The 17,580-nt window shown below is 31.0% G+C and overlaps 1 protein-coding gene across 1 annotated transcript; it reads left to right on the top strand.

Moving 5' to 3' along the window:
* Positions 1 to 7,608: 7,608 nt before the first annotated feature.
* On the top strand, positions 7,609 to 16,857 carry LOC134704862 (parathyroid hormone/parathyroid hormone-related peptide receptor-like). Its single transcript, XM_063563648.1, has 11 exons — positions 7,609 to 7,712; positions 8,524 to 8,666; positions 9,238 to 9,332; positions 10,271 to 10,427; positions 10,804 to 10,966; positions 12,004 to 12,064; positions 12,446 to 12,518; positions 13,430 to 13,515; positions 14,020 to 14,158; positions 14,547 to 14,588; positions 16,224 to 16,857. Exons 1-11 carry the CDS (start codon positions 7,634 to 7,636, stop codon positions 16,548 to 16,550), a joined length of 1,365 nt encoding a protein of 454 aa, XP_063419718.1. The 5' UTR covers positions 7,609 to 7,633; the 3' UTR covers positions 16,551 to 16,857.
* The last annotated feature ends 723 nt before the right edge of the window (positions 16,858 to 17,580 follow it).

The following is a 17,580-nucleotide window of genomic DNA, read 5'->3' as shown; positions in this document are numbered from 1 at the left end:
AAAATTCAGTAAGAAAAGATTCAAAATAAATACCCTATTAAAAACCGAATACATGACAACATATAAATCGTTCAAATACAATAGATACTTTGTTTCTAAAAACAAATCCAGTTTGTAATGTTATTATTTCCAGTGTAGTTCGCTGGTAAACAAATTTAAGTCTGAAACGATATGAGGAATCTTAACATCATCTAAAAAAAAGTGAAAATAATTACTTAGTATATAACGTTATGTGTTTCAGTAAGTATTAAAGAGTAAAATCACAAAAATACTGAACTCAGAGGAAAATCAATTCAGAAAGTCTATTATGACATGGCAAAATTAAAATACAAAACGCATCAGAAACGAATGGACAAGAACTGTCATATTTCTGACTTGGTACAGACATTTTGAAATGTAGAAATTGGTGGATAAAACCTGGTTCTATAGCGCTAACCCTCTGTCTTTGATGACAGTCTCATCAAATTCCGTTATATTTACAGTGATGAGTTTACTAAACAGACACAATAAAATAAAATAGTTAAAATATGAGAACAGCAGTTTCATCGTGTAACAATTTTTGAAAGAAATAATTTTACAGAACACAAAAAACATCCATCTTCAAACACATTCATTGATTTGCGTGTCTGACGTCAGAAAATTTAATACGTCACATATATATGTCGTTCAATGTACATACAAACAATTTTAAAATTTCTCATACTAATTTGTTAGCATAACCAGTTAAAAATCAAAAGTATAGAAAAATAAATTTCAGAAATTTACAGAGATTTAAAATAGTCCAACAGTTATATATAGAATTTATAAGAATCCATCAAAGCTAATTCCACTACGCGATTGAATGATTTTGACGTTTATGGTTCAACGCGTTTTGTAGTTTATAAAAGAAAAATATCATAATGACATGAAATAGAACAATATCATACTGACGGGATCTTATAAAGTACAGAGTCACGTCATAAGAACCAAAGAAACACAAAAAGTTGCATATACAAAACACACCACCAAAAAATGAAAGACAATACAAACACATTTACGGGATGTAACAGTACCGAGCCAGGTCAAATATTACATAAAACATTCCAACAGAAAAAGTAAAATTATTGATAGAACAAATACAAATGAAAGAACAATAAAACACGTTGTTAAGATGATAAACAACATTAGTACGCAGAATCTGTACATCAAGACCATCATGTATTATTTGTGAATGTGATATTTATCAACAAGGTCTTGGTACCTTCCGATGAACTTGTTTTAGAAAAAGGACGAGACGTTCTTTGATATACCCCTGGTTCATCAACTTTCTACTCAGACACTGATTGAGGGCATACTATGATGATGTTTTGAGGGGTAAGATTCCGCGTTCTACCAGTCCGTAAATAAGTAAGCCCTCCATTTTGAATTCCTATTTTTGCGGGGTATGTAATTTCTCACAAAATAAACAAGATAGTCTTATTTTGAGACTCAAAATCTTCTTTTTTTTTATATTGAAACAATTACTTGGTAATGTATTGTTTATAGTCTTTTAAGAACGGTTCTGATAAAATCATCTATTGTTTATCGTTATATTCAATGTGATTCTTTCACAAATTTAACATTTTTTTTATAAACAAAAACAAGAATGTGTATCTATAATTCCTAACTTTGTAGACGAAATCTTGAAATGTAGATATTCGTTTTCGAATTAAGAGTACGGAATCATAGTGATAATAGTAGAAAGAACAACTTGGTTACTATTGTAAAACTGTAATAATTGTGATTGGAGAATTAAAATTAGTTATTTAGATATTTGAAATATACACATGTAATTGACACTATAGGTTGAGGTCTTGAGGATACCGAATGGCAATACATTTTAAACCGTCTTTAAGAGTAGAAATGATGGCAGTAAAACCTTGAGAAACACCTAAACATACCTGTTATATACCGTTCTGTACAATTATTTTGATTAAGTTTTAACATTCGTTAGGTAGAAGGAACAGTTTTTACGTTTCTAATTTGAATAAGAGGAGAGAAAGACGAGTTTTATTGTTTTCTTAAATCACATCTGGGTGCGTGATATTTGTGTTTATTAAGATTTGCTATTTTCCTAGGTACTTTTGTCAGCTTTTCAAATAATGCTTTTTTGGTATACACAGTATTGTTATAGGCCTTGTCTTCTGAATAACACAACCTCTCTTATTAGGAGAGGATAAATCATCCACAACATTTAGAATAAAGGGCACTGTTAGCTTTATCTGGCACAGGTATTACTTATATTCTTGCATAGTCATCAACTGCATCCTAAAATATTTGTTTTTGTCTTGCAGATGATTAACTAAAGAGTTCGATATTTCGGGCCTTTGCCGAATAACGTTTATAGTTGTTTGATACCAGGATATGTTGTTATAACATGAATGATTATGTACGGATTATGTTTTTATGGAGACGATTGATAGACAAGTTAAAGTTTTGAAATTTACATCCCTGACGCTATAGGTCTCTTATACTCTCCGGTGAATTCAAATTTTGGAATCAATGGAATTGAAATTACATTGTTGAGTTTCTTTTATTCAAATTTTGTTGTTTGTACCGATTTTCATTAGATAATGTTGTTGATACTGACCGCAAACCGTTATAAGGGATTTCAACTCTAGATAGAATGTCCGTTTTTATCAGTTTTAGAAGTTATGTTTACGGGTTTGGAAAGCCTGTAAATATCAATATCAATAAACAATGTAAAATGTGTATATTCGTATTAGCGGAATTTGTTTTATTACATGAGTGTTATAGTGAATTGAGCTTGAAAACTGTAAGTGAAATTGTTATGTATGAATGTCATGAATTTCGAAAGGGTTTGATGAGAGGATGATTGGTCGTGTCAAAGGGGCACTAGCTGACAAGTTCATGTTCACCGATTTGACTCAAATTCTTATATTTTGTTAATAACAATGTCAAACATTTTCCCTCAACTGTCAAAAGTATAAAATAAACAATTTACAGGACATGGTCTCAATAAGATGTAGCTTCGTTTCGTGTGAAATTTAGCAAAGACCCCATCTAATTAACTATCGAGTTGACCTTCTACGACCATTTAATTTATGTAAACATAAACATAGATATTAATAGATTAAGCAACTCGTGCAATTTGATTTAAATAGGTCTGTTAAATTTTGTATTGTAGATTAAAAATTTATGTTTATTGTCGTTTTTACCTTTATAAGCATGATTTTGTGTGGATCGAATCAGTTAATCAAATTACTCACCTAGTTTCACTTTCAATGTTGACGTTCTTTTCCTTTCCGCACACGGACAATGCATGCGTAATTCTATCTCTTTCTACAGGTTTAAATTGGAGTTCACATGAATACGGATTCAATAAGGCATAGTTGTTGACTTTCAAGTGAATAATTCATTATCAATGCTTATTAGCTAAATTTGACAAAATTGAACCATTTTAACTGATCAAAGCAAATTTTTATTTCACTATTTCACTTTCATTAATGATTGAACCAAAAAAAATCATACTTTTCATTTTTAATATATCTCGTAGCTAGTGCCCCTTTAAGGTTCTTCAAGGAATTTAAAAATATGGCCGTGTTTACCCCTCAAAATTTACTATGAGTACAGAGAAAATGGTGCATCTAGGGAAGTTTTAAGGCATGGCAGGAACTAAATATACAAGAGTTACATAAAGTATACGTTTCAGAAAATTATAAACTTTACTAGATTTTGCTTTCCAGTTTTTTTCGTTCCTGCAAAAGGTGCCAAAATAAACAAAGTCGGGAAAGAGGTTTGAAAATATCCCCTTATATAATACATGGTGTGAGTAGTATTGATTTAAATGGACAATAAATGGACAATTGACATCTGCAGACAACAGGTGATTTAAACTCTGTAAATGAGTGGACCGTATCAACGAAACTCGGGTGTTTGTTTATTTTGCTATCTTCTGCAGACTGGAAAAAACTGGACATCAAAATCCAGGTAAGTTTTTAATTTTCTGAAATGTATACTTCATATAACTTTTATATATCTAGTTCCGGCCATGCCTTAAAACTTTCCTAGATGTACCAGTTTCTCTGTACTCATAGTAAATTTTGAAGGGCAAACACGGCCATATTTTTAAATTCCTTATGATGAACCTTAAGACATGATATGACGCTCTGGTGGTGTATATTTTCTGTTATGTAAAAATCTACTATAATACATAGTTATTCTAACACTAAGCTACGTGTATATACTGTTTTATAGTATTTCTTGATAGGTTGTTGCTTCCTGAATTAAATCTTTTCTAGCGGTAAAAGCAGAGTTCGGTCTTGCTGCCGTAAATTATTACTTATTTTCGATTAATCGGTTTTAATGTTATTCCCACAATTGTGAATTCTTTCTTTTCTTTTTAAGAATGTTTTTGATCCGTATGCAAATATGTTTACTTACATAATAACAGTTCATTCATGCATATGATGGACTACATTTATACATAAAGTGTCTTTTTATATTTGCTAGTTTTACACTCATTGTGTCAAGAACTCTTTTTGTTAAGTTGAAAAGTTTATTAATCGTCAATGATTTTATATTCTGCTTGGATTGAAAGTGCATGGCCCAGAAATATGTTGCATAATAACCACAGCGTTATCTCTTACGAGAGAGAAACACCTACTGATTTGCACCTAATTTAAAGCGCTATTTTTATTTACGTTTTGACATGCAACTGCAGCAGTTACTGTTTCATACATTCCTGATTAGATTGTACAATTATTGGTATAAAACAGATTTATGTGACATTATGAATTAGAAAAAATACCACAGATAATGGGTGATATCTGGATTATTTACACGTGGAACTGGATAAAAAGATTAAAGCTTAAACATATGGAAGGTTGCATTTATTCTACTGTTGGAATAATTTCAAATGTTTGCTGATCATTCGTGATAAATTTTTTCAAAGATCTTGAAGCTTATAAAACAGATTTCCAACTTTTTTTTAATAACACTTTTTATTCAAATAGACGTAAAGGATTTAGAAATTGCGATTGATTGAATACATATCATAACATTAAAACACTAACACACACTTGCAAAGACTTCTTTTTTAAAGTTAAATATTTTCGAAAGTTTTGTGTAAATTTTCATCTGCAAAATTATAACGTCAACTTTTCTTGTTACTCCTTACGATTGTACGGACTAAAACAGTTCATCCAGTTTTAAAGCTTTGCGCAATCTTTAATGTCAGTGTAACTTGGTCTTTTCGTCATTTTGGTTGATCGTGGTTCAGGTCCAATTGATTGTCTGTTTTCATCGACTTACGTTTTTATTGCCCTTTGATATACTCTCCCGTTTTAGGAGTTGAATAAGGAATAACATTTTTCTTTCAAAAATTGTCAATGAAATAGTACAAAAAACAACAATATGTTTTCCTTCATTCATTCTTTCACGGAAGCTTTCAAAGAGTTCATTTAGCATGTTTTCTTTTTAGAATTGTTTCTAAATTTAACATTTAAGTAAATAAACAATATGGAAACTGTCAAACTAGTAATAAAATATCAGCAATAACATATATTGGATTTAGAGAAATCATTACTCCTTATGTCTACCCTTTAAACAGGAAAAACTGCAAAGTTATATTAGACATATTTTACTAAAGCTTTTTTCCTGAACCAAATACGTTCGATTTAAAATGGGAGAAAATTTTCAAAAATGTTATTAAATGTGTAACCTTAAAAAAATAAGCTTGTATAAATTTTGAAAGCACAATATACTGCTTTCCATATTTTTGTTCTATAAAGAAATGAATCTACCAGCAACACTCAATGTCGACGCTTTTAGACGGCGTGTATTTCTTATATCAGTAGCAATCGATACTTGAAGTTTAAATTGACGTTAATTGGGTAACAATAAGTTCCGAATGTTAAGTGCTTCTTGACTTGTGTTTCTATTTACAAGTTCTATCATAGTCGTTTGTCTGTGGGAATATTTAAAGAAAACTCTACATTGGAATGTATATCTCGGTTAAGTGATTATGGTCGTAATGGTCATTTGGGACTCTTAAACATTTCGTTCAACAAATATCACTTAGGTTAAATAGGTCAAGATTAGATTGATCATAATCTTATAGCTAACAAGTATTTTGTATAAAACGCAAGCAATTTCTTGGCTGATAATTCAAGATATTAAAATAATTGTTGACGACATTATACACGATAAATAAATCATTACTTCCGATAGTCTTCATGTGACGAATGCAATAAGTGTTGTCTACAGTCGAGGAAATGGTGAAATCAAAAATAGAATGTCGGTCTTTTATTATTGAATAAAAGGAGATATAGGTATACGTCAATAGGACACCTCGATGTAAACATACACCACGGTCTCCACCAAAAAAACACAGATTAAATTTTATGGTAGGACAGTCATTGGTTAGTCTTTGAAATGAGAATTTTCACCAACATTTAATCGTCCAATCAAAGGAAGAAATAAATCCTTGAAAACATACAAGATGTAGTAATTTCTTCTTATGTATCCTCGGGTCAAGGGGCATGTAAAAATATGCCTACACATTGCAATAAAATACAGACACATGTATTCATACTTATACTATTTTTGGGGGTGGTTTATTATGGTTTTTTTTATATTTGCGGTTATTATTACTGAATGATTTCTGAGTACATGCATATTAGGGTTATGGTTTAGGTCATGATGCTTTTTTTGTTTAGTTTTTTTGTGTGTTGTTATTGACCTATTTGTTTTCCGACTTTTTTCTTTAGTCCATTGTCGATTGTTCTCTTTCTAAGACTTATAATTTTAAATTTTCCCTTGGCATCTCTTTGGTATATCAATTCAAAAACTATAATGTTTAACATATTACAGGAAGTTACTCAGCTTGACCAACTTAAAGCACTCAACAAAGCTCTGACCGAATGTAACGCAAGTCTCTCGGAACCTATGAACAATGGCACAGGTAAATCATCGTCGTCATCATCATTAATATCATCAATATGTCATGTGTTTGTCGTGAGACAAATTCATATTCTATGTTCATTTTTTCAAGAAGTAGGTGCTACATCACCTTTTCCGTATCTCTGTTTTTACTTTAAAAACAGTGTGGTCTACTGAACAGATTTTTTTTTTTTATCTTTTGTAAGTAAGTAAACAGTAACAAGTATTATCGTGCGTACAATTAAAGAATTCTGGCAGACACATACTGATATTTGCTGATACTTTTTTTTTCGTCACAATTTTATCTATGAAGGATAAATTATGACTTTATATTTGGTCAGCAACTTAACAGTGACAGGGTTTTTTTATACATGAGGACGTATCGGACATGTCAGTCAAATATTTTCTGTGTTACGTAATGTTCTTATTTTTCAATAATATTAAATGATCCTTCACACTTTTTTTTGTGTAATTCTGAACAGAATGACTTCATATTTTGTCAGCAAATTAACACAGATTAATTTGTATCTATAGATACGGTTCGGTTCTATGAGATTTCTAGTATTTTGTTTGCCGATATCTTAATTGGTCAATGTGTTGAAGACATCTTAAAGTTTTGAGTCGCACATTTCTGTGGTACTACTTTTAAAATGTACATGTATTTGTAATTCATTAAACTTTTACAGAATGCAGTGGACACTTTGACGGAATTATGTGTTGGCCTTCCACAAAAGCTGGAGAGATTTCAAAACGTTTATGCCCGGATTATATACATGGTTTCAATACTTCAGGTATAATGTTTTTAAGACAACTTTTTCATACAAGTATTTGATTATGATTTTATTCTTTAACACTGGAACGAATTCTGTTTGTTATCTGATTTCAAGAATAAGTACGCTATGGATATTATTAGATTATGGATTGCACTGAAAGGGACTGAACTGATCTGAAATCACTACAAGCAAAATGTCTATGAATACAGATGAATTTCTTAAATATAGCCTCAAACCTTTAAAAAAATGTTTGTATATTTATGTTAGGGCATGTTTATGTGAAGTAACAGAAAATGGATAATGTGCCTTTTTGTACGACTTTGCATACAACTTGGACGATGTTTATATCTGTTTGATTAAAGAGTATAACGTTTCTCGTGCTGCCATTTAGTTGACTTTGTATGAATTCATTTCATTTTATATACAAGCACGCTCACATTGTCTAAAACATAGAAAAGAGAACACTTTTTTTTTGATTTGTTGTCGAAAATTTTTCCACATTGTATCATTATCATTATTCTATTATGTATATATAGTTATTTAGATAAACCAGAGTAAAAGCAACGCTTGTTTACCTATATTCAAATGCCAGGTCAACAATCAGAGTAACATAACTGAGTATCATTTAAAATTTACTAAGTAAGGGCTAGTTCCTTTTGATAGGTATGCTATAAACGTCGTGGAAACGTAGACCCATTAAAAATATATCACGAAAAAGAAGAAAACATAATCAATATGTTTTAAACTTCTTTTCACGTAAACTTCTTTTATTCTTATTCCGATTAGGCACCCTTCATTGCTTCTTTATGAATCTTATCATGCATTACAGGTTATGCTACCAAGGAATGTCTTCCGTCAGGAACATGGTACTTCCATCCCATATTTAATAAATCATTTGCAGATTTTGCAGGATGTATTCCAAATATTCCTTTCCCATCTGCACCTAAACTGACTAGAATAGAATTAATAAAGGTATATATTATATTTTTTTTTATAATTCTTCGAACAAAAAGTGTACAAAGCAAAGATTGTCATGACTACAATTAATCTTATTTTTCATTTTTCGTATTGGACTTTTTATAGATGACGATATTATATGAGATTTTCTTAATTTTGAAGGCCGTACAGAGACAAATCATTGAGTAGATCTTCGTTATTTAAACAGATGTTTATCTTATTGGCATATTATACCACATCTGCTTATGTTATTATACACACGGGCGATACAAATATGCAGGATCTGCTTACCATTCCGGAAGACTTCCAGTTTTTGGTGGGGTTTGTGTTGTCTAGTCTTTGGTTTTCTATGTTGTGTTATGTGTACTTTTATTTGTCTGTTTATCTTTTTTCATTTTTAGTCATGGTGTTGTCAGTTTATGTTCGATCTATGAGTTTGAATGTCCTCTGGTATTTTTCTCCCCTCTTTTACACGATTCACTTTTTTAGTTAAATTATGTTTAGTAGAAATGCCACTCTATTTTTTTTTCTATTGATAGTTTTTTGGTAATATATTGATTATGTAACATATCTCATCTATTTTAAGTCTCACATGGCATCAATACAGATCATTTACAGAACTGGATACGCTGTGTCATTGGTATTCCTCGTCATAGCTGTTGTGGTCATGACAATATTTAGGTATATAGCTAATGTTTTACAGTTGCATGACGCTTGCATTTTTTAAAATCTACGTAAAAATAGTTTGAATCTTAACCTGAACGATTTTTAATTTAGAAAAATCAACTTATAATCCGCAGATGTAATAAGTATATGGTGAAGTGATAAAGTATTTCTGATTCTTTGTCAATAGATAGTGCTGGGCTCATTAATAATGAATATTTATGTTATGCCGAAATAAAACCCAGAGTGTACAACAAAATTAATGATCCAAGAAAGGCAATTCTAATATAATTTTTTAAGATATCTCCATTAGCTGCGTATCCCTTAAGAGCACATGCGACAACCTCCTGTTTTAAGTGTTTCCCAATCCACTATAAATAAATATATTTAAACCAAGTAAGGTTTGTGTTGCTACTTCTTTTTTAATCTTTGGTTTTGAGTGCTGTTGTTTGTATGTGGGACTTTCCTTTCTTGGCAATGGCGCTGACAGTTTATTTTCGACTTATGGGTTGTAATGTTTCTTAAGTATCTTTCGCCTTTCTTTTATTAGACTTACATAGTCAGTTAATTTTATTGCATATAATGTCATTTGTAATGACTGTGTTAAGATTGACATTTTTCAACAAAATTAATATCAAGTGTTAAGCGTGATAAAAGTTAACAAGAAAAAAACCTCTTACCAAATAGGCTATATCTCTTAGCGTATACAACTACCAAAACGATTTCCTGATGCAATGTAACATTATGTTGTTGTTAATTTGAAAGTTTTCGAGGAAATATTGCAAAACCTAATAACTGTCAAAATAATTGACTTTTCCTGAAGTTTTAGATGTTTTAGACAATGACAACATTAAGACATGTTTCTCAATATCATAGATAGTTCAATGTATATTGTGAGACACTTGAAATATACATTTGACATTATTCACATGTCTTTTTTTCTCATTTTATTCTAGTAAACTTCATTGTCAGAGGAATACAATCCACATGAATTTGTTCCTATCATTTATCTTTCGAAGTATAATTTGCTTCATCAAAGACGAACATGGAATTCCTGAAGAAGAAACGAATATCATGGATGAAGTCCTAAGACAACTAAACTCATCAGATTCTGTAAGCTCTTTACTAGTAATCAACAGACCATTTTAAAATAATTCCCTGATATATTTTATGATCGACCCAACAATTCGCAAGTTAGATCTTACTGTGAGGAGAATGGTTAACACATAATTGATTGAAAATCAGGAGGGCGGGTTGAGGGGCAGATGCAGGAAAATAACACCAATTGTCGATTCTGCACTTCAGAGAGAACATTCAATTTATTGAATACCTACTTATCCTCGTTTCAAAAATCCTCCCAATCTTTTCATTAATGTTGGTTCTAAACTATAGCGATAAACAAATTGAAGCAAAAGTTAACAAATCCGTTTAAGAATGTTTTTTATGAATTTCTTTCGTAAATAAGAATACTTCCACTCTTACTTTTCAGTCTTGGTGGTGTAAACTTGTCCATGCCTTGTTCTTCTATATCTTGGTAGCAAACTACATGTGGATCTTTGTCGAGGGAATATATCTGCATACACTGATATTTGTTACAACTTTTCACAATATATCCCATAAAATGTTCAGAGTACTAATAGTTTTGGGATGGGGTAAGTAATTTAAACAAACTGTTGAACATTTGACCGAAATAAAACCAAAAAACATTATCGAATTCACAGATTGAAGTGTTAATTCCGTTTTGTCTACGAACCATTTTTACAAATATTCTCTAGTAACGAATGCATTACAATTAAGCATTTTTTTACTCTGAGCAAAATAAACCACAAATAACCTGCATTGCAATCAACTGCTCTGAAAGTGATCTTATACCCTGTCTTGTTTCACGTGGTAAATGCATAAATTTGGTAAAATATAATATGAAAAGATCTTCTTGTGATAATTACCTGTGATCACAGGTTTTCCTCGCGCTGTTGTCAATTTCTAACTAGGGGTCATAGTTAATGTCATTGCATACGACAATGCTGTCGGATGATGAGATAAGGGGAGGACAACAATTCAATAGCAGTAAGAAAACTCATCAAAGATACCAGGATTAAATGTTATATTAACCTCAGACGTGTGTTTCGTCTACAAGAGACTCATCCGTGACGCTCGAATCAATAAATAGTTAAAAGGCCAAATAGAGTACAAACTTACAGAGCATTGAGGACCAATAAACTCCTAAAGGTTTTGACAAATACAGCTGAGGTAATCTATTCCTGGGGTAGAAAAGTAGATAATTTCTATAGATTTATAAAGTATTAAGGATTTTCGTTTAAATCAAAGTCCATGTAATGTATTATAGCAAAATTTAGCCATTGAAAATGAAACATATCATAAGCTTTTAATTCAAGTTTCGTATGGCTTTAATAGAGGAAACAGTTGCATGGTAAATATTCATACAAAAACGAATCCCGGTAACAAACTTAAAACAGAGAGAAATACATAATCTATAAGAGGAAAACGATAACATATATAGAAAAAGATTATAGATAACAACTGCCATAATCCTGACTTGATGGTCATACGATCGTGTCACTCTCTAAAGAACAAAAAAAACTCACAAATAATCCATTAATACAGTTAACTTACTCATGGAATTAAAGTTCCGTAGGAACTCTCATTATATCTTTACAATATCTTTCAGTATCTCCTATTATTTGTGTATTGCCATGGATAATTGTAAGAGTTATACATGAGGACACACTGTAAGTCATACTTATTTTTATTTAAATGAATTATAAAAACTGCGCATCAGTTAATTAATTGTAATTTTTTTAAATACATTATTTTGTATGTAATTTAACGAGCACGTAAAATCAGAATATAGAAATTAATTTAGATAATTGTTTTTAATCTGGTAGTTTGTTCGTTAAAGATTTCTTGTAACTGGTACACAGTGTATTGCAATAATCTCACCGATAAGCAATTCATTACAAAAACCTTTGCTAGTTTGTTGTGATCAGAAAAAAATGCAATGAAACAATTACAGGATGCACGTCAATGAAGTAAAATGTATGACTGTGATAAATTACTTGTTGGATCGGTTTAGTAAATAATTGAAATAACATTTATTGTTTTGTTTGCAGATGTTGGAATTTGCATAATCAAGATAATGGTTTCCATTGGATTTTACAGGGACCGATCATAGCAACTTTAGCCGTGAGTGTCTAATAAATCATGTAATGTTTCAAGATTCTTTCCATCAACTCAGTGCTGTAGTTTCATACATCTTACTTCTTTATTATACAACTTGAAACATTGATTGATTGATGGATGCTTGGTGTCCTGCGCCAAAAATCGTATGCTTATGAATGATGATAACGTCTGTACTAAACATATACGCCGAGTAATTTATATCGTGCTATCTCTATCTCATCGCAGGTAAAACAATATTTGTTCCCGGTAAAGGTAAATACAGACGCTAAGGCGCACCATCATTGGAGAGTGTTATAATTATTTACTCAGACACACACATTTTCCTCAATACAAACCTATCATCCTATTTCTAATTGTCACCTGCTTGAAAGGGAAGCAGCCAGGGGTCAAAATTGGCGCTGGTCCGGTGGTCCAAGACCAGTAGAATTTGCGGCGAACCACTAGAAGTTTGTCGATAAAACTTACTTATTGCATCGCAATATCGGTTTTGTTTGCAAACAAATTTACCTGCGAGATCAATAACAAGGTAATTTGGGGAACCAAGTATTATAATTGATCATGTTAATTAATGTCTTGGGTGAGCGTTCTTCACAACAACTGAAAATGTGGAAATATTTGGAAGGGCAGTCGGACAATTGAATTGTATAACATGTGAAAAAAAAATCCTAGCTTTTAAAATGTGGAATATTTCTGGGCAGATCTTAAAACGACCCAGTCAGGCACCCTCTGGTCGTGGTGTGGATTGTGGTGATGTAGGAGACAATGTTGACATTTTTCTGTCATTGAGCCTGGTTTTAAAGCATGCAAATACAAGTTAAAATTTATCAATTATATAGTGTTTTAATGAATGACATTTGTTAGTCTATAAGCAATTAATGCTTCAATGAATCAAACCTTATTGATCTTTTTTTCAGGTCAATTTTTTCTTCTTCTTAAATATCATTCGAGTGTTATTTACCAAACTATCGGCGACTAATTCAAGAGACCCAAAATGTTACAGGTATAATTTTTTTTTAAATTTATTATTTCAAATATGTCAACTGTGTTTATCAGATTTTAATTTTTTATTCATTGAAGATTCATTACTGTTTTGTTTTATCTGAACAACAAAATATTTTATGTGTGAACCATTAACAACTTTTAAAAGACAGTCAGCTTATAAAATGTTCGACAATCAATATGGATAAGACAAACTTCATATTATATCAAGAAACCAAATCAAAATCGTTTAAAAAGTCTCACGCATGAAGATACTGTGAAATTCAGTCAGTAGTACCTATACAATTTCTTGGAGTAAGAGCAATGTCCATGTTTGAAATATATACTATCTGAAACATAATCTTAAATAAGAGGTGAACATTGCCCGCTGTAAATAAAGACAACGGTAGCCACTATTGTTTAAATCTCATTAACCAATTACAATGAGACAAATCAAGTTAACGAGTAAATGTAGAAAGAATCACAAGAATAAACTGTAAAAAAAGATTGCAAATTGTTTTTACAGGAAATTAGCGAAATCCACTCTCGTACTTATACCTCTATTTGGAGTACACTACATAATGTTCATGGCAATACCAATATGTCTTGAGCCTGAGATGGAAGTTGCATGGCTGTATATAGAACTATTTTTCAGCTCATTTCAGGTAAACAAACTTCAATTATATTTATTAAAAGTATAATGTCATAGAAGTTCTGTTAGTAAATAATGTTTTACAAATTCAGTTTTAGAGGTTATATTATTACATGTAACAGTTAAAAGTTTTTTATTTTTTAACAACATAATATTATATTTATTTCAAATATTGGCTTGTTACAATATCCTTCAGGAGTCCAAGCTCCTCCTGATGTTCCCTGTTACAATTGACTAATCACAACAGTTAAAACTTATTTCATAAATTAAAGGTGATTTGACGTACGAAACAATTAATGAGATAGTAATAAAAATAATTTAGTTTCAATTACAAAGACTGTATCTATGCTAGCAGTCATGTTTACATATAAAATCATGCATATCTTACTTTTTTGTTACAGGGTTTTGCTGTGTCTATGTTATTCTGCTTTACACTAGATGAGGTGAGTAAATAGAATAAACATTGTTTTCAAGGCGATTGGCGTCGGTCTTGTATGTCTTGCATGACGATGTACAATTTCCTACGCTGTATTGAGTCTCAAAACGTTTGTTTGGAACATTATACATTTAGTCTTCTTGATTTCATTTTGATTGTTCCTGTTTCAATGTGAGACTAAATCGGTTGTAGTAACTGTCATCATTCATTATTTCATATGTAGAAAAAATTGAAAACAACACGTTAAATAATTTCTTGCGTCCGAAGCGCTTTTCTGATTTTTTTTATCAGGAACGCTCAAAGCCAAACATTTGAAATCTGAAGATGTATAAGTATCGAAACCGTTCAAGAGCTATATGTCACATATACCTAAAATACATAGTCAATTCATCTAAAACAAACTTTGCCTGAAGGAGTTTTAACCTCAGTTTTTTAATAATTTCAAAATTTATAAAGGACAATTTTTGTAAAGTTTTTTTTACTACTGAGCTGATGATACCCTAGGGGACTGATAGTCCACCAGCGGAGGTATCGACCTAGTGGTGTAAAAAATTAAAAACAACAATGTATGTCTGTATATCTTGCTAAACATACTCCATGTGTACTAGCTGTTATGATCTGTATTTGTGTATATTAATTTTGTTCCTGATTGTGCATGATAATTAAAGTAAAAGTAGTTGTCAGATACCATACAATTTTGGTTCCTCAGACTTATCTAAAACATGAAAAAAGTTGCTTGCCTTTGCAAATACAAAAAAGAATAAAATTTAGGTGGATCGGGTTGCTTCCTCCATCTTGGCATAACTACAGCTGTAATTTCTCAAAAACACCTAAGCTAATTTTAGTACAATGTCTGCCATGTTCGATTTTACCTGAAGTGCTTTTTTTTTAATGACATCTAATCTATTTAATATACCCAAAAGTAGTACATTACAATGATTTGACCAAATATTATTATAGCAGTATGAAAATAATACATTTTCACATACTAGCCCTCGATATTGGGCCGTTTTAAGTATGATGTCCGCCATTTTGGAATTTATCGGAAGTTAGACATTTTTTTTCAAATGCTACCTATCAGAAATAAAAGAGTAATAGTTGAGGAAGGTATATGCCAAATTTCATGCTTGTAGTAGGATGTGCACAATTCGTATGAAATATGCGTGTAGCCGCTGGGCTACTTGTTTGATATTTTTTTTTAACTTTGCCAAATAAGGGGAGATAACTCAGATAAAGTAACTTTTATAATAGAAAATGTTATGAATTTACCTGTTTTGATATGTAGCAAGAAAACAAATACGGTGGCCCAATTTTTTTCCTTATCTAAAAGCATGTTATAAGAGCAATCTTCTCACATTTTTCTTAAAGTTCTGATAGAACGTTTTCTTTTTACCAAACAAAACTTGATTTCCAATGCATAATCTATACAAAATCTGACAATTTTGCACAACCTGTAGCGTGAAAAAAAGTTCGATGACACATAGTTTTTAATATATTTTTGAAAAAAGCATAATAAAACCTTCATTTTGACAACTATCTAAAAATTCTATCAATTTTAATAAAGACACCGTAGCCTCCTTAAAAACGAAATAATTGGTCTACTGGTTTCAAAACTATAGTTACAATCATTTTTGTTTTTTAGGTAAAATCTGAAATAAAGAAACACTGGCAGCGACACATGTTACGAAGACAAAGTATGACATCAACGCGTTCAACGCGGACATTTTCTGTGCAGTCGTCTGGGTCAGGACATGAGCAAGAATCACCAACTTACAAACGCCAGAACGGGTTATCACTCATTATTTGTAATAGCTTAGAAAAAGCCATCACGAACTACGATACAGAGACAGAACTGTATCATAATAACAGTGATGAAAACGATGGTCTTTATTTTGATTCATCTGTAAAATTGAAGGATGACAATGAAAATATGCCCTTGTTTTCCAGCGAAATTGCAACAGTTTTATAAGAATTAAAACCAACTTACACATTATTATTTCCAATCAAAAACTTTGTTTATTTACAGTGCTATGAAGAGTTGGCACATTGTGAAATCACTCAGCGTACCATTTGAATTCTATTTTTAAGTGTAATCAAATGCTTTGACTGTAATGTAATTTAATAAGTATCTATTGCTTATCTTAGACGACTTTGAAATCATCGAGGAAATACAAAAGATGTTATGTCTTATCTGTAATTTAAGTTTCATGTAATTGTTTATTCATTGTTTTGTCTTTAGTTGTATAGGTACATGTATTTGAAAGTATATTTATCGTTATAGGTACATATATGCATTTGTTTGTTTTGATACAAAATATAAATACAATTTTAAAATGATAATGAAAATGCTTGTTCTGTGATATGCCCAGTTTTTTATGTAGCATTTTTTGTTTGGTCCTTAAACATCACCAAAAGATATGATAAAACATATCATGTCTTGCTTGTCCGATTGTACCGTTTTAACTGTATTGTTCTCTAAAGCCCTTAACCTGTAAATGGCGAGTCAATCAAAGTATAATCCAAACTCGTTGTCTCTGTAAGACATCTAGTAAATACATAAAAGATAAATCAGAAAAATAGCAATTTTGTTTCGATACACCGTTTTTTCACAAGAAGTAACACTTTTCCATTACATAATCACATACCAACCAATTAGGCGTAGAAGCACCCACATCATCTGGGGTCATCTCCGTTTTGTTTTAAGTTTTCACTGATTTATAATGTAATACTTCTTATACATCAAATATGATTTCTAACTCTTTATACTATCTTTCTCTATATGGTGTTTGCTAGTGTTATTCAATAAAACAGCATTTTATTTTAGAAAACAAAATATTATAGAACAAACACAATCATAAGGGGCAACACGCAACACGGAACCCTGCAACGCGTTTAAAAGTGTTGACAATAGATTAAAAGTGTGTCGGATTAATGCGTATATTATAAAAAAAAAATCAAATATTTTCTTAACTTGCTATCTTTAAATATTAGATTCAAAT

The sequence above is a fragment of the Mytilus trossulus genome, chromosome 2, assembly GCF_036588685.1.
Source record: "Mytilus trossulus isolate FHL-02 chromosome 2, PNRI_Mtr1.1.1.hap1, whole genome shotgun sequence".
Classification (NCBI taxonomy): domain Eukaryota; kingdom Metazoa; phylum Mollusca; class Bivalvia; order Mytilida; family Mytilidae; genus Mytilus; species Mytilus trossulus.
This window is presented reverse-complemented; position numbering and strand designations above follow the sequence as displayed.

Bases quoted from the DNA above. Each gene is read 5' to 3' on its own strand.
- LOC134704862 (XM_063563648.1), top strand. From the start codon at position 7,634: ATGTGTTGGCCTTCCACAAAAGCTGGAGAGATTTCAAAACGTTTATGC. The intron at 10,428-10,803 runs GTAAGCTCTTTA...CTTACTTTTCAG, and splicing joins AACTAAACTCATCAGATTCT to TCTTGGTGGTGTAAACTTGT. The intron at 13,516-14,019 runs GTATAATTTTTT...TTGTTTTTACAG, and splicing joins AGAGACCCAAAATGTTACAG to GAAATTAGCGAAATCCACTC.